At 45.0% G+C, this 20,358-nt stretch overlaps 1 protein-coding gene across 1 annotated transcript in view; it reads left to right on the top strand.

Moving 5' to 3' along the window:
- The window catches only part of LOC115133536 (insulin receptor substrate 1-B-like), a 91,758-nt gene that overhangs the window by 19,242 nt on the left and 52,158 nt on the right, over positions 1 to 20,358 (top strand). The window contains 1 exon segment of the mRNA XM_029666821.2: positions 18,524 to 18,828. Coding sequence (XP_029522681.2) covers positions 18,524 to 18,828 — 305 coding nt within the window.

Raw genomic sequence — 20,358 nt, 5'->3', positions numbered from 1 at the left:
CCAGCTTTAGTGATTTTTGCAGTTCGTTCCAGTCATTGGCAGCAGAGAACTGGAAGGAAAGGCGGCCGAAGGAGGAATTGGCTTTGGGGGTGACCAGTGATATATACCTGCTGGAGCGAGTGCTACGGGTGGGTGCTGCTATGGTGACCAGTGAGCTGAGATAAGGCGGGGCTTTACCGAGCAGAGACTTGTAGATGACCTGGAGCCAGTGGGTTTGGCGACGAGTATGAAGCGAGGTCCAGCCAACGAGAGCGTACAGGTGGCAGTGGTGGGTAATTATATGGGGCTTTGGTGACAAAACAGATGGCACTGTGATAGGCTGCATCCAATTTGTTGAGTAGAGTGTTGGAGGCTATTTTATAAATTACATCGTCGAGGATCGGTAGGATGGTCAGTTTTATGAGGGTATGTTTGGCAGCATGAGTGAGGGATCCTTTGTTGCGAAATAGGAAGCCGATTCTAGATTTAATTTTGGATTGGAGATGCTTAATGAGTCTGGAAGGAGAGTTTACAGTCTGGCACAGACACCGAGGTATTTGTAGGAGTCCACATATTCGGAACCGTCCAGAGTAGTGATGCTGGACGGGTGGGCAGGTGTGGGCAGTGATCGGTTGAAGAGTATGCATTTAGTTTTACTTGCATTTAAGAGCAGTTGGAGACCACGGAAGGAGAGTTGTATGGCATTGACGCTCGTCTGGAGGGTTGTTAACACAGTGTCCAAAGAAGGGCTAGAAGTATACAGAATAGTGTCGTCTGCGTAGAGGTGGATCAGGGGATCACCAGTAGCAAGAGCGACATCATTGATGTATACAGAGCAAAGAGTCGGCCCGAGAATTGAAGCCTGTGGTACCCCCATAGAGACTGACAGAGGTCCGGACAACAGGCCCTCCGATTTGACACACTGACCTCTATCAGAGTAGTAGTTGGAGAACTAGGTGAGGCAATCATTTTGAGAAACCAAGGCTGTTGAGTCTGCCAATAAGATACAGTGATTGACAGAGTCGAAAGCCTTGGCCAGGTCGATGAATAGGGCTGCACAGTAATGTCTCTTATCGATGGCGGTTATGATGTCGTTTAGGACCTTGAGCTTGGCTGAGGTGCACCCATGACCAGCTCTGAAACCTGATTGCATAGCGGAGAAGGTACAGTGGGATTCAAAATGGTCGGGAATCTGTTTTGTTAACTTGGCTTTCGAAGACCTTAAAGGCAGGGTAGGATAGATATGTCTTTAGCAGTTTGGGTCTAGAGTGTGTCTCCTTTTGAAGAGGGGGATAACCACGGCAGCTTTCCAATCTTTGGGAATCTCAGAAGATATGAAAGAGGTTGAACAGGCTAGTAATAGGGGTTGCAACAATTTCGGCAGATCATTTTTAAAAGATAGGGTCCAGATTGTCTAGCCCGGCTGATTTGTAGGGATCTAGATTTTGCAGCTCTTTAAGAACATCAGCTATCTGGATTTGGGTGAAGGAGAAATGGGGAGGCTTGGGCGAGTTGCTGTGGGGAGTGCAGGACTGTTGACCGGGTTAGGGGTAGCCAGGTGGAAAGCATGGCCAGCCGTATAAAAATGCTTATTGAAATTCAAGCACGAGCTCTGAAGATAGATGGGGGGCAATCAGTTCATATGGTGTCCAGAGCACAGCTGGTGGCAGAGGGTGGTCTATAGCAAGCGGCAACGGTGAGAGACTTGTTTCTAGAAAGGTGGATTTTTAAAAGTAGACGCTCAAATTGTTTGGGTACAGACCTGGATCGTAAGACAGAACTCTGCAGGCTATCTCTGCAGTAGATTGCAACACCGCCCCTTTGGCAGTTCTGTCTTGTCGGAAAATGTTATAGTTAGGGATGGAAATTTCAGGTTTTTTTGTGGTGTTCCTGAGCCAGGATTCAGACACTGCTACGACATCCGGGTTGGCAGAGTGTGCTAGTGCAGTGAATAAAACAAACTTAGGGAGGAGGCTTCTAATGTTAACATGCATGAAACCAAGGCTTTTACGGTTTCAGAAGTCAACAAATGATAGCGCCTGGGGAATGGGAGTGGAGCTAGGCACTGCAGGACCTGGATTGACCTCCACATCACCAGAGGAGGAGTAGGATAAGGGTACGGCTAAAGGCTAAAATAACTGGTCGTCTACTACGTTCAGAACAGAGTAAAAGGAGCAGATTTCTGGACACAGTAGAATAGATTCAAGACATAATGTACAGACAAAGGTATGGTAGGATGTGAATACAGTGAGGGTAAACCTGTGCATAGAGTGACAATGAAAGAGATATTGTCTCTAGAAATATTATTTAAACCAGGTGTGTAGTAGGTGGAATTAAAGTGTTTAAATAAGGTGTATTGAGCAGGGCTAGAGGTTCTACAGTGAAATAAGGCAATTATTTAATGAATTTAGATGTAAATGAGCCTAGAGTCAACTATTATTTCCAGAGGCAGTGCCACATAAACATCAGGTTGAAAGTGACTATAAACTATAACCACCAATGAACTCAAGGTGATACAGGTAACAGAGAATACGGTGCTCCTCCGCTCTCTCCACTGGCTTCCAGTTGAAGCTCGCATCCGCTACAAGACCATGGTGCTTGCCTACGGAGCTGTGAGGGGAACGGCACCTCAGTACCTCCAGGCTCTGATCAGGCCCTACACCCAAACAAGGGCACTGCGTTCATCCACCTCTGGCCTGCTCGCCTCCCTACCACTGAGGAAGTACAGTTCCCGCTCAGCCCAGTCAAAACTGTTCGCTGCTCTGGCCCCCCAATGGTGGAACAAACTCCCTCACGACGCCAGGACAGCGGAGTCAATCACCACCTTCCGGAGACACCTGAAACCCCACCTCTTTCAGGAATACCTAGGATAGGATAAAGTAATCCTTCTCACCCCCCTTAAAAGATTTAGATGCACTATTGTAAAGTGGCTGTTCCACTGGATGTCTTAAGGTGAACGCACCAATTTGTAAGTCGCTCTGGATAAGAGCGTCTGCTAAATGACTTAAATGTAAATGTAAATGTAAATTACTAACCAAGACAGCAATGGACAAGGCATATTGACGTTATCGAAAGGCATGCGTAGCCGAGTGATCATAGGAGTCCAGTGAGTGGCTTCAGGCAGCTAGCGGGCCGGGGCTAGTAAGCAAACAGAAGGGCATTGGAGTGACGTCGCGACGGAAGAAAGTCTGTTGTGGCCCCCGGGTGCTATTACGTCGGCAGACCGATCAGCAGGGCTCCGTGTGGTAAACCAGGACAATTGGCAAAATAGGCATAGTGGCCAAAGAATTTGGGTCAAACGTTTCGGTTAGCCTTCCACAAGCTTCCCACAATAGGTTGGGTGAATTTTGGCCCATTCCTCCTGACAGAGCCGGTGTAACTGAGTCAAGTTTGTAGGCCTCCTTGCTCGCACACACTTTTTTTCAGTTCGACCCACACATTTTCTATGGGATTGAGGTCAGGGCTTTGTGATGGCCACTCCAATACCTTGACTTTGTTGTCCTCAAGCCATTTTGCCACAACTTTGGAGGTATGCTTGGGGTCATTGTCCATTTGGAAGACCTACATGTGACCAAGCTTTAAATTCCTGACTGATGTCTTGAGATGTTGCTTCAATATATCCACATACTTTTCTTGCCTCATGATGCCATCTATTTTGTGAAGTGCACCAGTCCCTCCTGCAGCAAAGCACCCCCACAACATGATGCTGCCACCCCCATGCTTCACGTTTGGGATGGTGCTCTATACATATGTATATATATATATGTGTGTGTGTGTGTGTGTGTGTGTGTGTGTGTATATATATGTACGTGTGTGTGTATATGTATATACACACCGTACCAGTCAAAGGTTTGGACACCTACTCATTCAAGTGTTTTTTTCTACATTTGTAGAATAATAGTGAAGAAATCAATCAACGGTATTTTTAAAGCTGTTTTTACATCAGCAGATGTCTCAAAATGCTACACAGAACCCTAGCTTAAAACCCCAGACAACAAGCAATGCAGATGTAGAAGCACTGTGGCTAGGAAAAACTCCCTAGAGAGGAACCAGGCTCTGAGGGTGGTGATTATAACTGTACATGGCCAAGATTTTAAAATGTTCATAGATGACCAGCAGGGTCAAATAATAATAATCACAGTGGTTGTAGAGTGTTCAACAGGTCAGCACCTCAGGAGTAAATGTCAGTTGGCTTTTTATAGCCGATCATTCAGAGTTAGAGACAGCAGGTGCGGTGGAGAGAGAGAGTCGAAAACAGCAGGTCCAGGACAAGATGCCACGTCCGGTGAACAGGTCAGGGTTCCATAGCCGCAGGAAGAACAGTTGAAAGCACTACCAGGTGGACTGGGGACAGCAAGTAGTCATCAGGCCAGGTAGTCCTGAGGCATGGTCCTAGGGCTCAGGTCCTCAGAAAGAAGAAAGAGAGAGAGAGAATTAGAGGGAGCATACTAAAATTCACACAGGACACCGGATAGGACAGGAGAAATACAGATATAACAGACTGACCCTAGCCCCCCGACACAAACTATTGCAGCATGAATACTGGAGGCTGAGACAGGAGGGGTCAAAACTATGAAATAACACACATGGAATCATGTAGTAACCAAAAAAGTATTAAACAAATAAAAATATATTAGAGATTCTTCAAAGTAGCCACCCTTTGCCTTGATGACAGCTTTGCACACTCTTGGCATTCTCTCAACGAGCTTCACCTGGAATGCTTTTTTACAGACATGAACGACAGCGTGTTCCAGTTCCCACCAATATCCAGAAACTTCGCACAGCCATTGAAGAGGAGTGGGACAACTTTCCACAGGCCACAATCAACAGCCTGATCAACTCTATGTGAAGGCGATGTTGCACTGCATGAGGCAAATGATGGTCACACCAGATACTGACTGGTCTTCTAATCCACGCCCCTACCTTTTCTGTGACCAACAGATTCCTATCTGTATTCTCAGTCATGTGAAATCCATAGATTAGGGCCCAATTCATGTATTTAAATTGACTGATTTCTTCATATGGACTGTAACTTTGGAATTGTTGCGTGTTGCGTTTATTTTTGTTCAGTGTAAATGCCTTTAATGTTCACTTCAAGGAATATAACACTGTGCCTTGAGTGAAAGCCCCTTTTTTCGGGTGACTGTGATCTCGCTCTCCACGTTTCAACAGATTAACAATCACAAGGCCTCTGGGCCAGACAGGACACCAGGGCGTTTTCTCAAAGCATGCTCAGACCAGCTGGCAAGTGTCTATCCTTGTCCCAGTCTATAATCCCAACGTGTTTCAAATTGACCACCATTCTCTGTTCCCAAGAGCTCCAAGGCAACCTGCCTAAATGACTATTGCCCTATAGCACTCACATCTGTAATTGTGAAGTGCTTTGAAAGGCTGGTCATGACACCATCATCCCAGACGCCCTAGACCCACTTCAATTTGCATACCGCCCCAACAGATCTACAGATGACGAAATCTTAATTGCGCTTCACACTGCCCCCTCCCAACTGGACAAAAGGGGAAATAACTACGTGAGCATGCTGTTCATAGACTCCAGCTCAGCGTTCAACACCATTGTACCCTCCAAGCTCATCAACAAGCTAGGGACCTTGGGACTGAACCTCTCCCTCTGCAACTGTATCCTGTGGTGAGGGTAGGCAAGAACACCTCCGCCATGCTGACTCTCAACATGGGGGCCCGTCAGGGGTGTGTGCTTAGCCCCCTCCTGTTCACCCATGACTGTGGCCACTCACGACTCCCAACAACATCATCAAGTTTGCTGACAACACGGTGATGAGTCAGCCTACATGGAGGTCAGAGACTTGTGTGGTGCCAGGACAACCTCCTCCCTCAACGTCAGTAAGACCAAGGAGCTGATTGTGGACTATAGGAGAAAGAGGAGAGAACATGCCACATCAACGGGCTGTTGTGGAGCAGGTCGAGAGTTAAATGTTCGTTAAATTGAGATTCGGGCTCTTCGCTGGCAATGGCAGAACACTGACATTCCCGTCTTGCAGGAAATCATGCACAGAACGAGCTGTATGGCTGGTGGCATTGTCATCCTGGAGAGTCATGTCAGGATGAGCCTGCAGGAAGGGTACCATTGTGTGTTCCTGGTGTAACTCGGGCAGTTGTTGTTGCCATCCTGTACCTGTCCCGCAGGTGTGATGTTCAGATGTACCGATCCTGTGCAGGTGTTGTTACACGTGATCTGCCACTGCGAGGACGATCAGCTGTCCGTCCTGTCTCCCTATAGCTCTGACTTAGGCGTCTCACTGTACAGACATTGCAGTCCTCATGCCTCCTTGCAAGGCATGTTCACGCAGATAAGCAGGGACCCTGGGCATCTTTCTTTTGGTGTGTTTCAGAGTCATTAGAAAGGCCTATTTAGTGTCCTAAGTTTTCATAACTGTGACCTTAATTGCCTACCGTCTGTAAGCTGTTAGTGTCTTAACGACCGTTCCATAGGTGCATGTTCATTAATTGTTTATGGTTCATTGAACAAGCATGTGAAACAGTGTTTAAACCCTTTACAATGAAGATCTGTGAAGTTATTTGGATTTTTACAAATTAACTTTGAAAGACAGGGTCCTGAAAAAGGAATGTTTTCTTTTTTTGCTGAGTTTATAGACACACACACACACACACTACCTTGACACTCCCACACAAACTCCACAGACATTCACATTCGCACACACACACACACAGACCGACACAACACACATACACATTACACAAACACTTTTACAATCATCATATGCTGCTGCTTCTCTGTTCTTTATTTTACTATTATTATTATCTATCCTGATGTCTAGTCACTTTACCCTGCCTTCATGTACATGTACATACCTCAAGTACCTCTGCACATTGATCTGGTACTGGTATTTTTTTATTCTGCATTGTTGGGAAGGGCTCATAAGCAAACATTTCACTGTGAAGTCTACACCGGTGGTATTCGGCCCATGTGACAAATACATTTAGATTTATTTGATTTGAGAGATGGCGTTGCAGTAGTCCAGGTGTGATTTAAAACAAAGGTGTGAAGGAGGGTTTCAGTAGTGGGATCAGTGAGAGAGGGTCTGAGTCGTGAGATTTTTTTTTAAGGTGGAAGAAGGCCAAGTTGGTTATGTTCCGGATATGTGGTTCAAACCACAGAGTGGAGTCAAATATAACACCAAGGTTCCTGCCTATGGAGTTGGAGTGAATGTTGCAGCTGTCGATTCTCATGTTGAGCTGACCCAGTTTCTTGATGAGGGAGTTCGGGCCCATGAGCATGATCTCTGTTTTGTCGTCATTTAGTTTAAAAAAGTTATTGCTCATCCAAGTTTTCACTTTACGGAGACAGTCAACAACAAAGGGGGGTACCAGAATGTGTTTTGTGTGGTTGTGGATTTGTGTGTCATCTGCATAACAGTGAAATCTGACTCCGAATTGACAGATGATCTGACCAAGGGGTAGCATACTAAACAGTAATGGACTTAACACTGAGCCTTGTCGGACATCTGGTGATACAGGGGCTGGGGGACACCTGTAGTTGCCAAGGGAGACAAACTGTTGTCTATTAGATAGATGGGAGTGGAACCAGGCAATGGGTGTTCCAGAAACTCCAAGAAGCATCTCAATAAGGTCAGTTAAAATCTTATAACCGACAGTGTCAAATGCTGCAGAGGGGTTTTGTGTCACAACACAATGCCACAGATGTTTTGAGGGAGCGTGCAATTGGCATACTGACTTCAGGAATGTCCACCAGAGCTGTTGCCAGAGAATTTAATGTTAATTTCTCTACCATAAGCCGCCTCTGTATTTCTGTCTATAATTAAGCCCTTTTGTGGGGAAAAACTCACCCATGGCTGTTTTCCTTGTATAAACTGTAATTTAGTAAAAAAACAAACAATTGTTGCGTTTTATATTTTTGTTATGTATATATTCATTCTGTTTTAGCCCGGTAAAGCCTGATCATCTTATTATATGCTAAGCCCTTACGATTATAACTAAATATACTTATTTCACAACTTACCATAGTGAGATACAAGTTAAGTATACTTACCATAAATCAGCCCTGTAAAAGTACCATGATGATCAAGCTGCTAGACACAGTTGTACATGAAAATTACAACGTATATAACTGTCCCTCCCCTAAAAAGTCTCCCCCCATCCTGAGAAAGCTCTATCAACCCCCTCTCCAAATTTCATGTCTTGCACCTTTCATCACTTTCCTAATCACAGAGTGCATGACACGCCAAATGTCCCATACTTAACCACATTATGCCTCCCAGCTTAAACCTAAAGGTCTGCGTTTGGAGGTACATTTACTCTGTGGTCATTATAGCCGAGATATCTGTGGTCAAAAAGCAACAACAAAAAAACAGGCCAATGACTCAAAAGTGGAACAAAATGAAAAAAAAAAAAAAAAAACTGGTAAGAAAATAGACTACAGTGACTACCCAGGCGGCAGGTGTGCACACACACACACACACACACTCACACTAGGAGGCAAACCGCTCATTAAAGTATAGCGTCAAACTTGACCAGCAAGCCACAATCCAGAACAAAGGCCCTTCCAAGTCCGTTACTAAGCTCTGATCTAAAGTGAGTTTTCCGTTTTCGCCTCATAAAACACAGTCATATTAGCTGATGTTTGATACACTAACCTCAAGTCAGCTCTGATCTACAGTCAGTTTTCCCATTTTCACTCCATATAATGGAAATGACTGTTGTCTCATACTCTGACTCCATATCCGTGCAAGTCAAGAGGCCACTTCACCCATGAGGATACATTTGTCTCATGGTTGTAGTGTAGTAGTGTTCCCAGCACCTGTCAGTCAGTCTCCCAGTCATCCAGTCAGGCGGTGGGATCTGGTTCTCACCTGTGGCCGACCGGGCCGGAGAGGCGATTAAACATTAAACCGCTGCTCATCTCCCTAATTAGACAGTAATTATTGTCTCTGAGTCAGCCCGACGTGGCGTTGCCTGACGGGACAACCGGATGGTGTGGGTGTGAACAGCCACTGGAGCTAGCCTAGCGCTATTTTAGCCGCTAAGACCCAGGGGTGGTGTCTCAAATGGAACCCTATCCAGTGCACTACTTTTGACCAGAGCCCTATGGAACCTTGCCAAAGGTAGTGCACTATATAAGGAATGGAGCACCATTTGGGACGCAAACCAAGTGAGCGATGTGAGTTGGATCAGAAGCCAGCCAGCCCCATCTAGCCGGGTGCTGGATCCTCCCTCCCTCCTCCTTTTCCCTTCAACCACAGCCACAGGGCCTCAGCAAGGTCGTTTCCTATGCAGAAAATAGTTTACACCATTAACACCCTGTAATTTCATTTAACATGGGGCTAGACAGTCTTGCTGGGTGGGTAGATCTCCTGTTGCGCAATAGCTCCATGTTCAACTGTCAACTACTGTAAAATATCAACCTTAAGTCTTGTAGACTTAAGAGAGATCAATTTAAAGCCTGCTTCATATGCATGTTATATTTGCAACAAACACAATTTATCCTAAGGATAGTCAATAAGTGGACCCATAATTTGATTTACATGAAGGAAAGGCAGAGAGAAACGCAATCGAGCTAGTCGATGAGTGTCCATATGACACACTGAGCTGGGAGCTGAGGTTTATGCGAATAGAAACCTTTTTATGGAGATATTGATTTGCTAGTTGATAGTACATTATATAACCACCAGCTCACCCCTCTGTTGCAGGACCAGGTCAATGGGTTCGTCATAAGGGTTAAAGCCAGGGTCCCCAATTACTCTCAGCCGCTAGATGTTTTTTTTCTTGAGCGAATGGTCGGGTCCGGAATATAGTTGTAGATAATTTGGTACACTGCATAAACAGATATAGTATTTAACAAAAAGAAACCTTGATTACACATTGGGATACAATCACGTACAAAACATTATGAACACATGCTCTTTCCATGACAGACTAACCAAGTGTATCCTTCAAAATGTCACTCGTTTAAATCCACTTCTACATCAGTGTAGATGAAGGGGAGGAGACAGGTTTAAATAAGTATTTTTAAACCTTAAGACAAATTAAGACATGGATTGAGTATGTGTGCCATTCAGAGGGTGAATGGGCAAGACAAAATATTTAAGTGCCTTTTGAATTGGATATGGTAGTATGCACCAGTTTGTGTCAAGAACTGCAACGCTACTGGGTTCTTCACACTCAACAGTTTCCCGTGTGTATGGTCCACCAGCCAAAGGACATCCAGCCAACTTGACACAACTGTTTGGAAGCATTGGGAGTCAACTTGGGCCAGCATCCCTGTGAAACGCTTTCGACGCCTTGAAGAGTCCATGCCCCTACCAATTGAGGCTGTTCTGAGGGCAAAAGAGGCGGGTGCAACTCAATATTAGGAAGGTGTTCTTAATGTTTGGTTTACTCTGTATATACAGTGTATTCAGACTCCTTGACCTTTTCCACATTTTGTTACATTACAACCTTATCCTAAAATGTTTTTAATTGTTTTTTCCCCCTCATCAAACTACACACAATACCCCATAATGACAAACCAAAAATAGGTTTTTAGATTTTTTTTGCAAATTTTATAGAAAATGAAAAACAAAAATATCACATTGACATATGTGTTCCGACCCTTTACTCAGTACTTTGTTGAAGCACTTTTGGCAGAGATTACATCCTCGAGCCTTCTTTGGTATGAGAAAAACAGCCCTGTCGCGGACCAGGATGTCTTGCTCCCAGACATACTAAATAACCTTTTTGCTCATTTGAGGACAATACAGTGCCACTGACATGGCCCGCTACCAAAACCTGCAGACTCCTTCACTGCAGCCGACGTGAGTAAAACATTTAAACGTGTTAACCCTCGCAAGGCTGCAGGCCCAGACGGCATACCCAGCCGCGTCCTCAGTGCATGCGCAGACCAGCTGGCTGGTGTGTTTACGGACATATTCAATCAATCCTTAGTCTGCTGTTCCCACATGCTTCAAGAGGGCCACCATTGTTCCTGTTCCCAATAAAGCTAAGGTAACTGAGCTAAACGACTTCCGTCCACAGACGACGCATTCGCAACCACACTTACACTGCCCTAACCCATCTGGACAAGAGGAATACCTATGTGAGAATGCTGTTCATCGACCACAGCTCAGCATTTAACACCATAGTACCCTCCAAACTCGTCATCAAGCTCGACCCCACCCTGTGCAACTGGGTACTGGACTTCCTGACGGGCCGCCCCCAGGTGGTTAGGGTAGGTAACAACATCTCCACCCCGCTGATCCTCAACACTGGGGCTCCATAAGGGTGCGTTCTGAGCCCTCTCCTGTACTCCCTGTTCACCCACGACTGCGTGGTCAAGCACTCCTACACCCCTATCCACATCGATGGGACAGTAGTGGAGAGGGTAGTAAGTTTTAATTCCTCGGCGTACACATCACGGACAAACTGAATTGGTCCACCCACACAGACAGCGTTGTGAAGAAGAAGCAGCAGCGCCTCTTTAAACTCAGGAGGCTGAAGAAATTTGCCTTGACACCAAAAAGCACTCACAAACTTCTACAGATGCACAATCGAGAGCATCCTGTCGGGCTGTATCATCGCCTGGTACGGCAACTACTCCGCCCACAACCGTAAGGCTCTCCAGAGGGTAGTGAGGTCTGCACAACGCATCACCAGGGGCAAACTACCTGCCCTCCAGGACACCTACACCACCCGATGTCACAGGAAGGCCATAAAGATCATCAAGGACAACAACCACCCGAGCCACTGCCTGTTCACCCCGCTATCATCCAGAAGATGAGGTCAGTACGGGTGCATCAAAGGGACCGAGAGACTGAAAAACAGCTTCTATCTCAAGGCCATCAGACTGTTAAACAGCCACCACTAACATTGAGTGGCTGCTGCCAACATACTGACTCAATTCCAGCCACTTTAACAATGGGAATTGATGGAAATTGATGTAAAAAATGTATCACTAGCCACTTTAAACAATGCCACTTAATATAATGTTTACATACCCTACATTACTCATCTCATATGTATATGTATATACTGTACTCTATATCATCTACTGCATCTTTATGTAATACATGTATCACTTTAAACTATGCCACCTTGTTTACATACCATACATTACTCATCTCATATGTATATACTGTACTCGATACCATCTACTGTATCTTGCCTATGCCGTTCTGTACCATCACTCATTCATATATCTTTATGTACATATTCTTTATCCCTTTACACTTGTGTATAAGGTAGTAGTTGTGGAATTGTTAGGTTGGATTACTCGTTGGATATTACTGCTTTGTCGGAACTAGAAGCACAAGCATTTCGCTACACTCGCATTAACATCTGCTAACCATGTGTATGTGACAAATAATATTTGATTTGATGATGCTACAAGCTTGGCACACCTCTATTTGGAGAGTTTCTCCCATTTTTCTCAGCAGATCCTCTCAAGCTCTGTTAGGTTGGATGTGGAGCATCGCTGCACAGCTATTTTCAGGTCTCTCCAGATACAGTGGGGCAAAAAAGTATTTAGTCAGCCACCAATTGTGCAAGTTCTCCCACTTAAAAAGATGAGAGGCCTGTAATTTTCATCATAGGTACACTTCAACTATGACAGACAAAATGAGAAAACAAATCCAGAAAATCACATTGTAGGATTTTTAATGAATTTATTTGCAAATTATGGTGGAAAATAAGTATAAGTCTCTGTTCTGCCGGTGCATGGAAAATCCCGCTAGCTCTATATTGTCCGTATCGCCGTTCAGCCACGTCTCGGTGAAACATAAGATGTTACAGTTTTTGATTTCCCGTTGGTAGGGTAATCTTAATCGTAGGTCATCAATTTTATTTTCCAATGATTGCACTTTAGCAAGCAGAACGGATGGCATTGGGAGTTTACTCGCTCTCCTACGGATTCTCAGAAGGTTGGCCGATCTGTGGCCAATTTTCCTGCATCTTTTCTTCACGCAAAAGGCGTGGATCTGGGCCTGTTCCAGTGAAAGCAGGACATCCTTCTCGTCGGGCTCGTTAAAGGAAAAAGTTTCTTCCAGTCCGCGGCGAGTAATCGCTGTTCTCATGTCCAGAAGTTATTTTTGTTCATAAGAGACGGTAGCAGCAACATTATGTACACAATAAGATATAAAATAAGTTATGCAAAAAATGTACAAAATAGCATAATTGATTGTGAGAATGTAACGCCATTTTCGGCGCCATCTTGGTATGCTTTTTGGGGGGACCCAAGGTTTTATTGCCTCTGGGTGGCTTGCATAACACACTGGACACAGCTGTCCTGTGTCTCTCCCCACTGGTAACTCAAGCTGGAGTCGGGGGGTATAGCCAAGCAGGCGAGATAAATAATGGGTCTTTAGGCCTCAAACGTCCAGCTTGTTGTAGCCCCCCCCCCATGGTGCACATTTTGGCGTTTGCCGTAGCACTACACAGCTGTACCTTGTGCTAGGGCACCGTGGGCAACAGCATGAAACAAGATCTAGTTGTAAAAGGCTATTTTAATGCCAGCTCTAGCTTTCAGTGGTTTACTAAGTGCTTCAACTAAGAGATAGGCAATGTTTTATCAAATTTGCCATAAACTTCAATTAGCACTCACAGAGGTCATCATGAATTTGATGAGATTGGAATGTAAACTCCACATAAAGTGAATCCATGAAAGGCAAAAGACGGTAACCCGCTAGCCTGAGAAGTGTTTGATTTCACCACTCTATCAACAGTAGATTCATCTCGGATCATCTTCAACCATCTCCCCACAGACTGTATACTATGTGCTCTGTCTACTGTGTAAACTAAGCCCACATAATACACATTAAACCCTATAGCCCAACCACACACTACATAACAAATATGTCCTACCTTACAAATGTATCCCAACTCATAACTGTTTCCTACTTCATAAATGTATCACACTTACAATAAGAGGTTTTAATTTAACATAAAGCTTGTTTCCAGTCAAATAAAACTTCATCCTCACCTTCACTTCATGATGTATTAACACCTACCATACAAACACATATACTCTACTTCACAACTAAGGGCTACTCCACGGTATTTAATTTATTTATCTGTTATTTTACCAGGTAAGTTGACTGAGAACACGTTCTCATTTACAGCAACGACCTGGGGAATAGTTACAGGGGAGAGGGGGATGAATGAGCCAATTGTAAACTGGGGATGATTAGGTAGCCATGATGGTTTGAGGGCCAGATTGGGGATTTTGCCAGGACACCAGGGTTAACACCCCTACTCTTACGATAAGTGCCATGGAATCTTTAATGACCTCAGAGAGTCAGGACACCCATTTAACGTCCCATCCGAAAGATGGTACCCTACACAGGGCAGTGTCCCAATCACTGCCCCGGGGCATTGGGATATTTTTTTAGACCAGAGTAAAGAGTGCCTCCTACTGGGCCTCCAACACCACTTCCAGCAGCATCTGGTCTCACATCCAGGGACTGACCAGGACCAACCCTGCTTATCTTCAGAAGAATGCCAGCAGTGGTATGTATGCAGGGTGGTATGCTGCTGGCTATCATGTCCATACCGTTGACCTTCATTTAACAGGGTAGCCTAGCCAGTGTGTGATAACAGTTATCACTAGGTCACACTCCGGTCATCGCTAATGGAAAGGGCTCGTCAATATCCCATTAGCCAGATAGCACACACAGCTAGCAGCCCCGCAGGTTCATGGGCAAAGGACAAGCAGCTGTTATGGCCCCCAATAAAAGCTGACCTGGATAAAGAGGCTGGGAAAATACCGTGTTGCTTTGGCGCCAATGCCCTAAGTCATATCTAATGGCCTGTGGAGAGAGGCCCAGCAAGAGAGATTAGTCTATATGGTAATATTTGTCTCAAGGGGAGGGGACAAAAGGTACAGTAAATAAAGTATGTATGAATAGAGACGTGTGTGTGTGTGTGTGTGTGTGCTGGACTTCACACTGCAGTTGGCTGTAGACTTGCCACATGTGAAGCAGAATGTTGTGGTAAGGTTGTAGTTAGGTTATAATAAGGTTGTAATAAATTACTTATCTTGTATGAATAGGGGTGTGTGTGTGTGTGTGTGTGTGTGTTAAAACTGCAGACATTTACAGCCATTAATAACATGTTTGGGATTGGAATGTTGCAGTAAGGTTGAAATACAGTAATGATAGGCTACATGAAGAGTATAAAGTGTTCTATTCATACTGTGGTTGGCTGTAGCCACTGACTAACCACGTGGAAAAGCCATGTGAAGCTGAATATTGCAATAAAGTTACCTTATGGTTGTCATGCGAACATGAACCGTCTTACTGTTCACCCAGAGAGGTGCTCCATGTAGTCCAGGTGCACAATGTCACTTGGACTATTATTGCCATAATGTTTTCTTATGAATCATCAAGACTGCTGCTGAGGGCTTAATAAATGATCACTGTGTGTGAGGGCTGAGCTCGTTTGCAGTGTTATCTATCCAGGATGGGTGTGAACGTTTAAACGTTAAGACAAAATTGGGACATTAACGCAAAAGAAAAAAATCCCCAACCAAAAGCGTTTTTTTTTTCCTTCCACAAAATTAAAATCATAGTGCATTTATCACAAAACTACCACTAACAGGTCCCAATCATCATCATAAAGGGAACATTTTAAATTAAACAATTAACAAAAGCATCAATGCTGTAAGGAGATATGTATCCTTCGTGAAACTAGCCAGCAGCAGGCAAGCTACAACAAGCTAAATCAGCTGATGAAATCACTGGCGACCGATACACATATTTTGTGTAGGAGTAGAGATGCCTTTTTGTCAACTTTCTTACTGTATCAGAGTATGAGTCTGTGTCTGCCCCAGTGCCCATGTTTCATAGCGAGCGAGTCATGCACAAGACAGGCAGCGGTAGACAATGGCATGCGCGTTTTTTGGAATATTGATAAGTGGCAGTTGTGACGTCAAGTACGCATCGTCTCATTGCTCATTTTGGCCAAAACACTTGAAGACTCAAGTGATCACTATTGAACACAACAGCAAGTGGCACTTGATAAACGGCTTAGGGGGCCAAGTGTTCGGTTTGAGATTTAGCCTATGAATGGGGAAGGTAGAACTTGATGGAAAGCCGTTTTTGAAACATTTTCCCATTTGTCACATCCTTAATATCCAGGTGACTTCATGCTGGTGGTCCATCCCTGGTCTGTGTGCTGGACTTGACTGTACGGTTACCTCACTGGCTTTGCATTGCGTGAGCTAAAAACCCTGCTCCTTCTCCACCACTGGCTCTGTTAGCACTACTCTGCCAGGGAAAGGTCCCTTGGAGGAAGCACCAGTCACATCTATAATTCACACACTTCTGTGTAATATCAAATCCACCTCCCTCTTATGTAACGTTAGATGGATATAGCCTATTTGGTCACTTTAAGGCTATGAGAATTTCAACAGAAAGGAGGGTACCAGTGCTACTGAGGTTTTCGGCTGCTCTGATTGCTGCAGAAGGTGCATATGGATCCTTGCGTGCTTCTCATTAGCAGGTGTAGGAGGGGAAACGGTGGCCTTGCGAGACCCAAGATCAAAGAAGGAGTTTGTCGGGTTTTTGAGTGTTGAAGTGGCATTCACGACGCACAGCTGATTTCTAACTATGTTTTCATAACAAACACAGACCTGCTTCACAAATAGCTGAGGAGTTTTCTAGGAGAAAATAAATACTTGGTTGAGCAGTATTTGGCATAGGGATCTGAGGCCTTGTGTGGGAAGGATGGACAGTAGAGTGGAATGGGATGGTAAGACGGTGACCAGGAGGGAAATGGTAAGGTAGCCTTGACACTGAAAGAAAAGCAGAGAAGAAGTGTAAGGGAAGGAAGGGGATATATTTTTAATTCCATTATTATTGAGTCTTGTTCAATGCCAGTCAGTACCATCCAGAAAGTCTACCTCTTTTCATTCCTCTGATTTCATTCATTCTTTCTTTACATTTTCTTCTCTTCTCCCTTCATTTTTTCTCAAGGATGTTTTATTTCCTGTCTGCGTTCCCTCACCTTTCTCAGTCCCTTTGCCGCAAAATCTCAAAAGCATCTCTTTCCTTTTAGTAAATCCAAAGGCAGCTGGCAAGACAGGACTACACACACAGCAGCCCATTAAATAGTCATGTGTGGCCCAAGAGTGACTCATCTAATGTAGGGGGACGTGCCTCATACACAGCCGCTGGTCTACTGTCTAAGCCACTGGCATAGACTCTTAACAGAACACAACAGCTATTCTGGTTCATCATTCATTTAGTTGTAAGAGAGCCAGAAGAACAGACAGGCAGGTTCCCCATACTGCGACCGCAACTAAATGTTTTGGAAACGGTTGTGGAAAAGTTAGTCATAACGGAGGTTGAGTATGTCCTTGTGCGTTCGTGCCGAAGGTTTTTGTATATATATGGTTGTGATTGTTGGGTTGAAGAGAAGGCACGGTAGAGGCAGAGGAACAAACACACACACACACACACACACACACACACAGAGGGACAAGTTTCCGAGCACCTAATTGAGTCTCTACTATCCAGAAGACAAGGCAATGTCACTTCATGGAAGTACGTGAACACACACACACACACACACATGCACACGCTCAAGTCTGATAATAATGTTGGAGGTTATGGAAGAGTGGAGGTTCTCTTCTATTAAGGTGAAGTTGTCAGAGGTTCCTGTATGAGCTAGTAGTCTAATCGTATAGTTTCAGTGTGTGTGGGTCAGTCAAGGAATCATTGACCCCATTCTTATCTATGAAAGCAGTTATTAAACAGGTGCATACCATTGATATTGACAGAGGACGTCATTGTTCCCTATCAGACCAGGTGAGCTCAGTCTCAATAATTGTGTGGTCTTCTCTATACGGTGAATGACCTGTAAATTAGTGTCTTCATACTGCAACTCAACTCTATACAGTAAATGAGCTATTCTATAGGGTTCTAATGTATTCCGAATGTCTCAAACCTGCAAACACCAACCAAGTATATGGAAAGAACTCCGCATAAGGGCCCCAGATTTGTGGGATAGATGGTATCTGTTGCAGTGTCAGTTAAATTATTTTCACAAGTTTTCTTTTTTTTCATAGTCATTGTCCTTTTGAAGTGTTTGAATCCTCAACAGTTTGAATTTTCCGTGTGTATGTGTGTGGCCACCGAGTTGGAACATGTAGGTGCAGGGAGAGCGGGACTCGCAAGCCACAGCATGCTCGCCTGAAAAGCGGATTGTTCAGAATTTGCTAAAAAAAAGCTCGATATCAGCAGAGCTTGCATAATGGCGGAGGCTTGTTCTCGTGGGCTACGTAAATAGTGCTTTCACCTCACATTCCCTCTGGCAACTGATGCACGACAGACATGTTGGTCCTTTACAACGTTGGTGATTTACCACTTTGTTCCTTTGTAAACCTCCTCACAACCCACATTAATAACTGATCTCTCTCTCTCTTCCATCCCTCTATCCACCCACCTGTCCCTCATCCTTTATCTTTCTTGTTGCATTTCTCTCTCGCCTTCTCAAACACTTTTCCTTAACTCTCTCTTCTTTCTGTCTTCATACATATCTTCCCCACTCTCCTCCTTTCCAGGTAAGACGCCTACTACTGACACAGGTGCTGGAGGGGACTACGGCGTGCCCACCCCAGGCCCTGCCTTCAAGGAGGTGTGGCAGGTCAAGGTGTGGCCTAAAGGGCTGGGCCAGGCCAAGAACCTGGTGGGTGTCTACCGGCTGTGCCTGACCGACAAGACGATCAACTTTGTCAAGCTCAACTCTGACGCGGCCGCCGTGGTCCTGCAGTTGATGAATGTGCGCCGCTGCGGTCACTCCGAAAACTTCTTCTTTGTGGAGGTTGGTCGCTCTGCGGTTACGGGCCCCGGGGAATTCTGGATGCAGGTGAGATGAAATGTAACACAGGCCCAATCTCTGGGGTTACAGCTGTGAATGGCAATGGTGTTTTAATTTAAGTCCAGCAGTGTATTCCTCCTGATGCATGACCATTTTGATGTTGGCTAAATTCAAAGGAAAAGTTACAGTAGGGAATTTGTTAAGTTCATTAGAGTTAACTTCACCTCAAATTGCAGCCCAAATAAACGCTTCAGAGAGTTCAAGTAACAGACACAACATCAACTGTTCAGGCCTTCATGGTCGAATTGCTGCAAAGAAACCACTACTAAAGGACAACAATAAGAAGAAGAGACTTGCTTGGGCCAAAAAACACTAGCAATGGACATTAGGCCGGTGGAAATCTGTCCTTCGGTCTGATGAGTCCAAATTTGAGATACTTGGTTCCAACCGCCATGTCTTTGTAAGACGCAGAGTAGGTGAACGGATGATCTCCGCATGCGTGGTTCCCACCGTGAAGCATGGAGTAGGAGGTGTGATCGTGTGGGGGTGCTTTGCTGCTGACACTGTCAGTGATTTATTTAGAATTCAAGCACACTTAACCAGCATGTGGCTTCCATAGCATTCTGCAGCAATACACCATCCCATCTGATTTGCACTTAGTCCCACTATAATTTTTTTTTTCAACCGGACAATGAACCAAAACACACCTCCAGGCTGTGTAAGGGCTATTTTACCAAGAAGGAAAGTGATTGAGTGCTGCATCAGATGACCTGGCCTCCAAAATCACCCGATCTCATCCCCATTTGAAATGGTTTGGGATGAGTTGAACCGCAGAGTGAAGGAAAAGCAGTCAACAAGTGCTCAGCATATGTGTGAATTCCTTCAAGACTGTTGGAAAAGCATTCCTCTTGAAGCTGGTTGAGAGAATGCCAAGAGGTCATTACATTTACATTTACATTTAAGTCATTTAGCAGACGCTCTTATCCAGAGCGACTTACAAATTGGTGCGTTCACCTTAAGACATCCAGTGGAACAGCCACTTTACAATAGTGCATCTAAATCTTTTAAGGGGGGGGGGGTGAGAAGGATTACTTTATCCTATCCTAGGTATTCCTGAAAGAGGTGGGGTTTCAGGTGTCTCCGGAAGGTGGTGATTGACTCCGCTGTCCTGGCGTCGTGAGGGAGTTTGTTCCACCATTGGGGGGCCAGAGCAGCGAACAGTTTTGACTGGGCTGCGCAGGAACTGTACTTCCTCAGTGGTAGGGAGGCGAGCAGGCCAGAGGTGGATGAACGCAGTGCCCTTGTTTGGGTGTAGGGCCTGATCAGAGCCTGGAGGTACTGAGGTGCCGTTCCCCTCACAGCTCCGTAGGCAAGCACCATGGTCTTGTAGCGGATGCGAGCTTCAACTGGAAGCCAGTGGAGAGAGCGGAGGAGCGGGGTGACGTGAGAGAACTTGGGAAGGTTGAACACCAGACGGGCTGCGTTTCTGGATGAGTTGTAGGGGTTTAATGGCACAGGCAGGGAGCCCAGCCAACAGCGAGTTGCAGTAATCCAGACGGGAGATGACAAGTGCCTGGA

The sequence above is a fragment of the Oncorhynchus nerka genome, linkage group LG8, assembly GCF_034236695.1.
Source record: "Oncorhynchus nerka isolate Pitt River linkage group LG8, Oner_Uvic_2.0, whole genome shotgun sequence".
NCBI lineage: Eukaryota > Metazoa > Chordata > Actinopteri > Salmoniformes > Salmonidae > Oncorhynchus > Oncorhynchus nerka.
The sequence above is the reverse complement of the archived record's forward strand: the minus strand, read 5'-3'. Positions and strand labels throughout refer to the sequence as shown.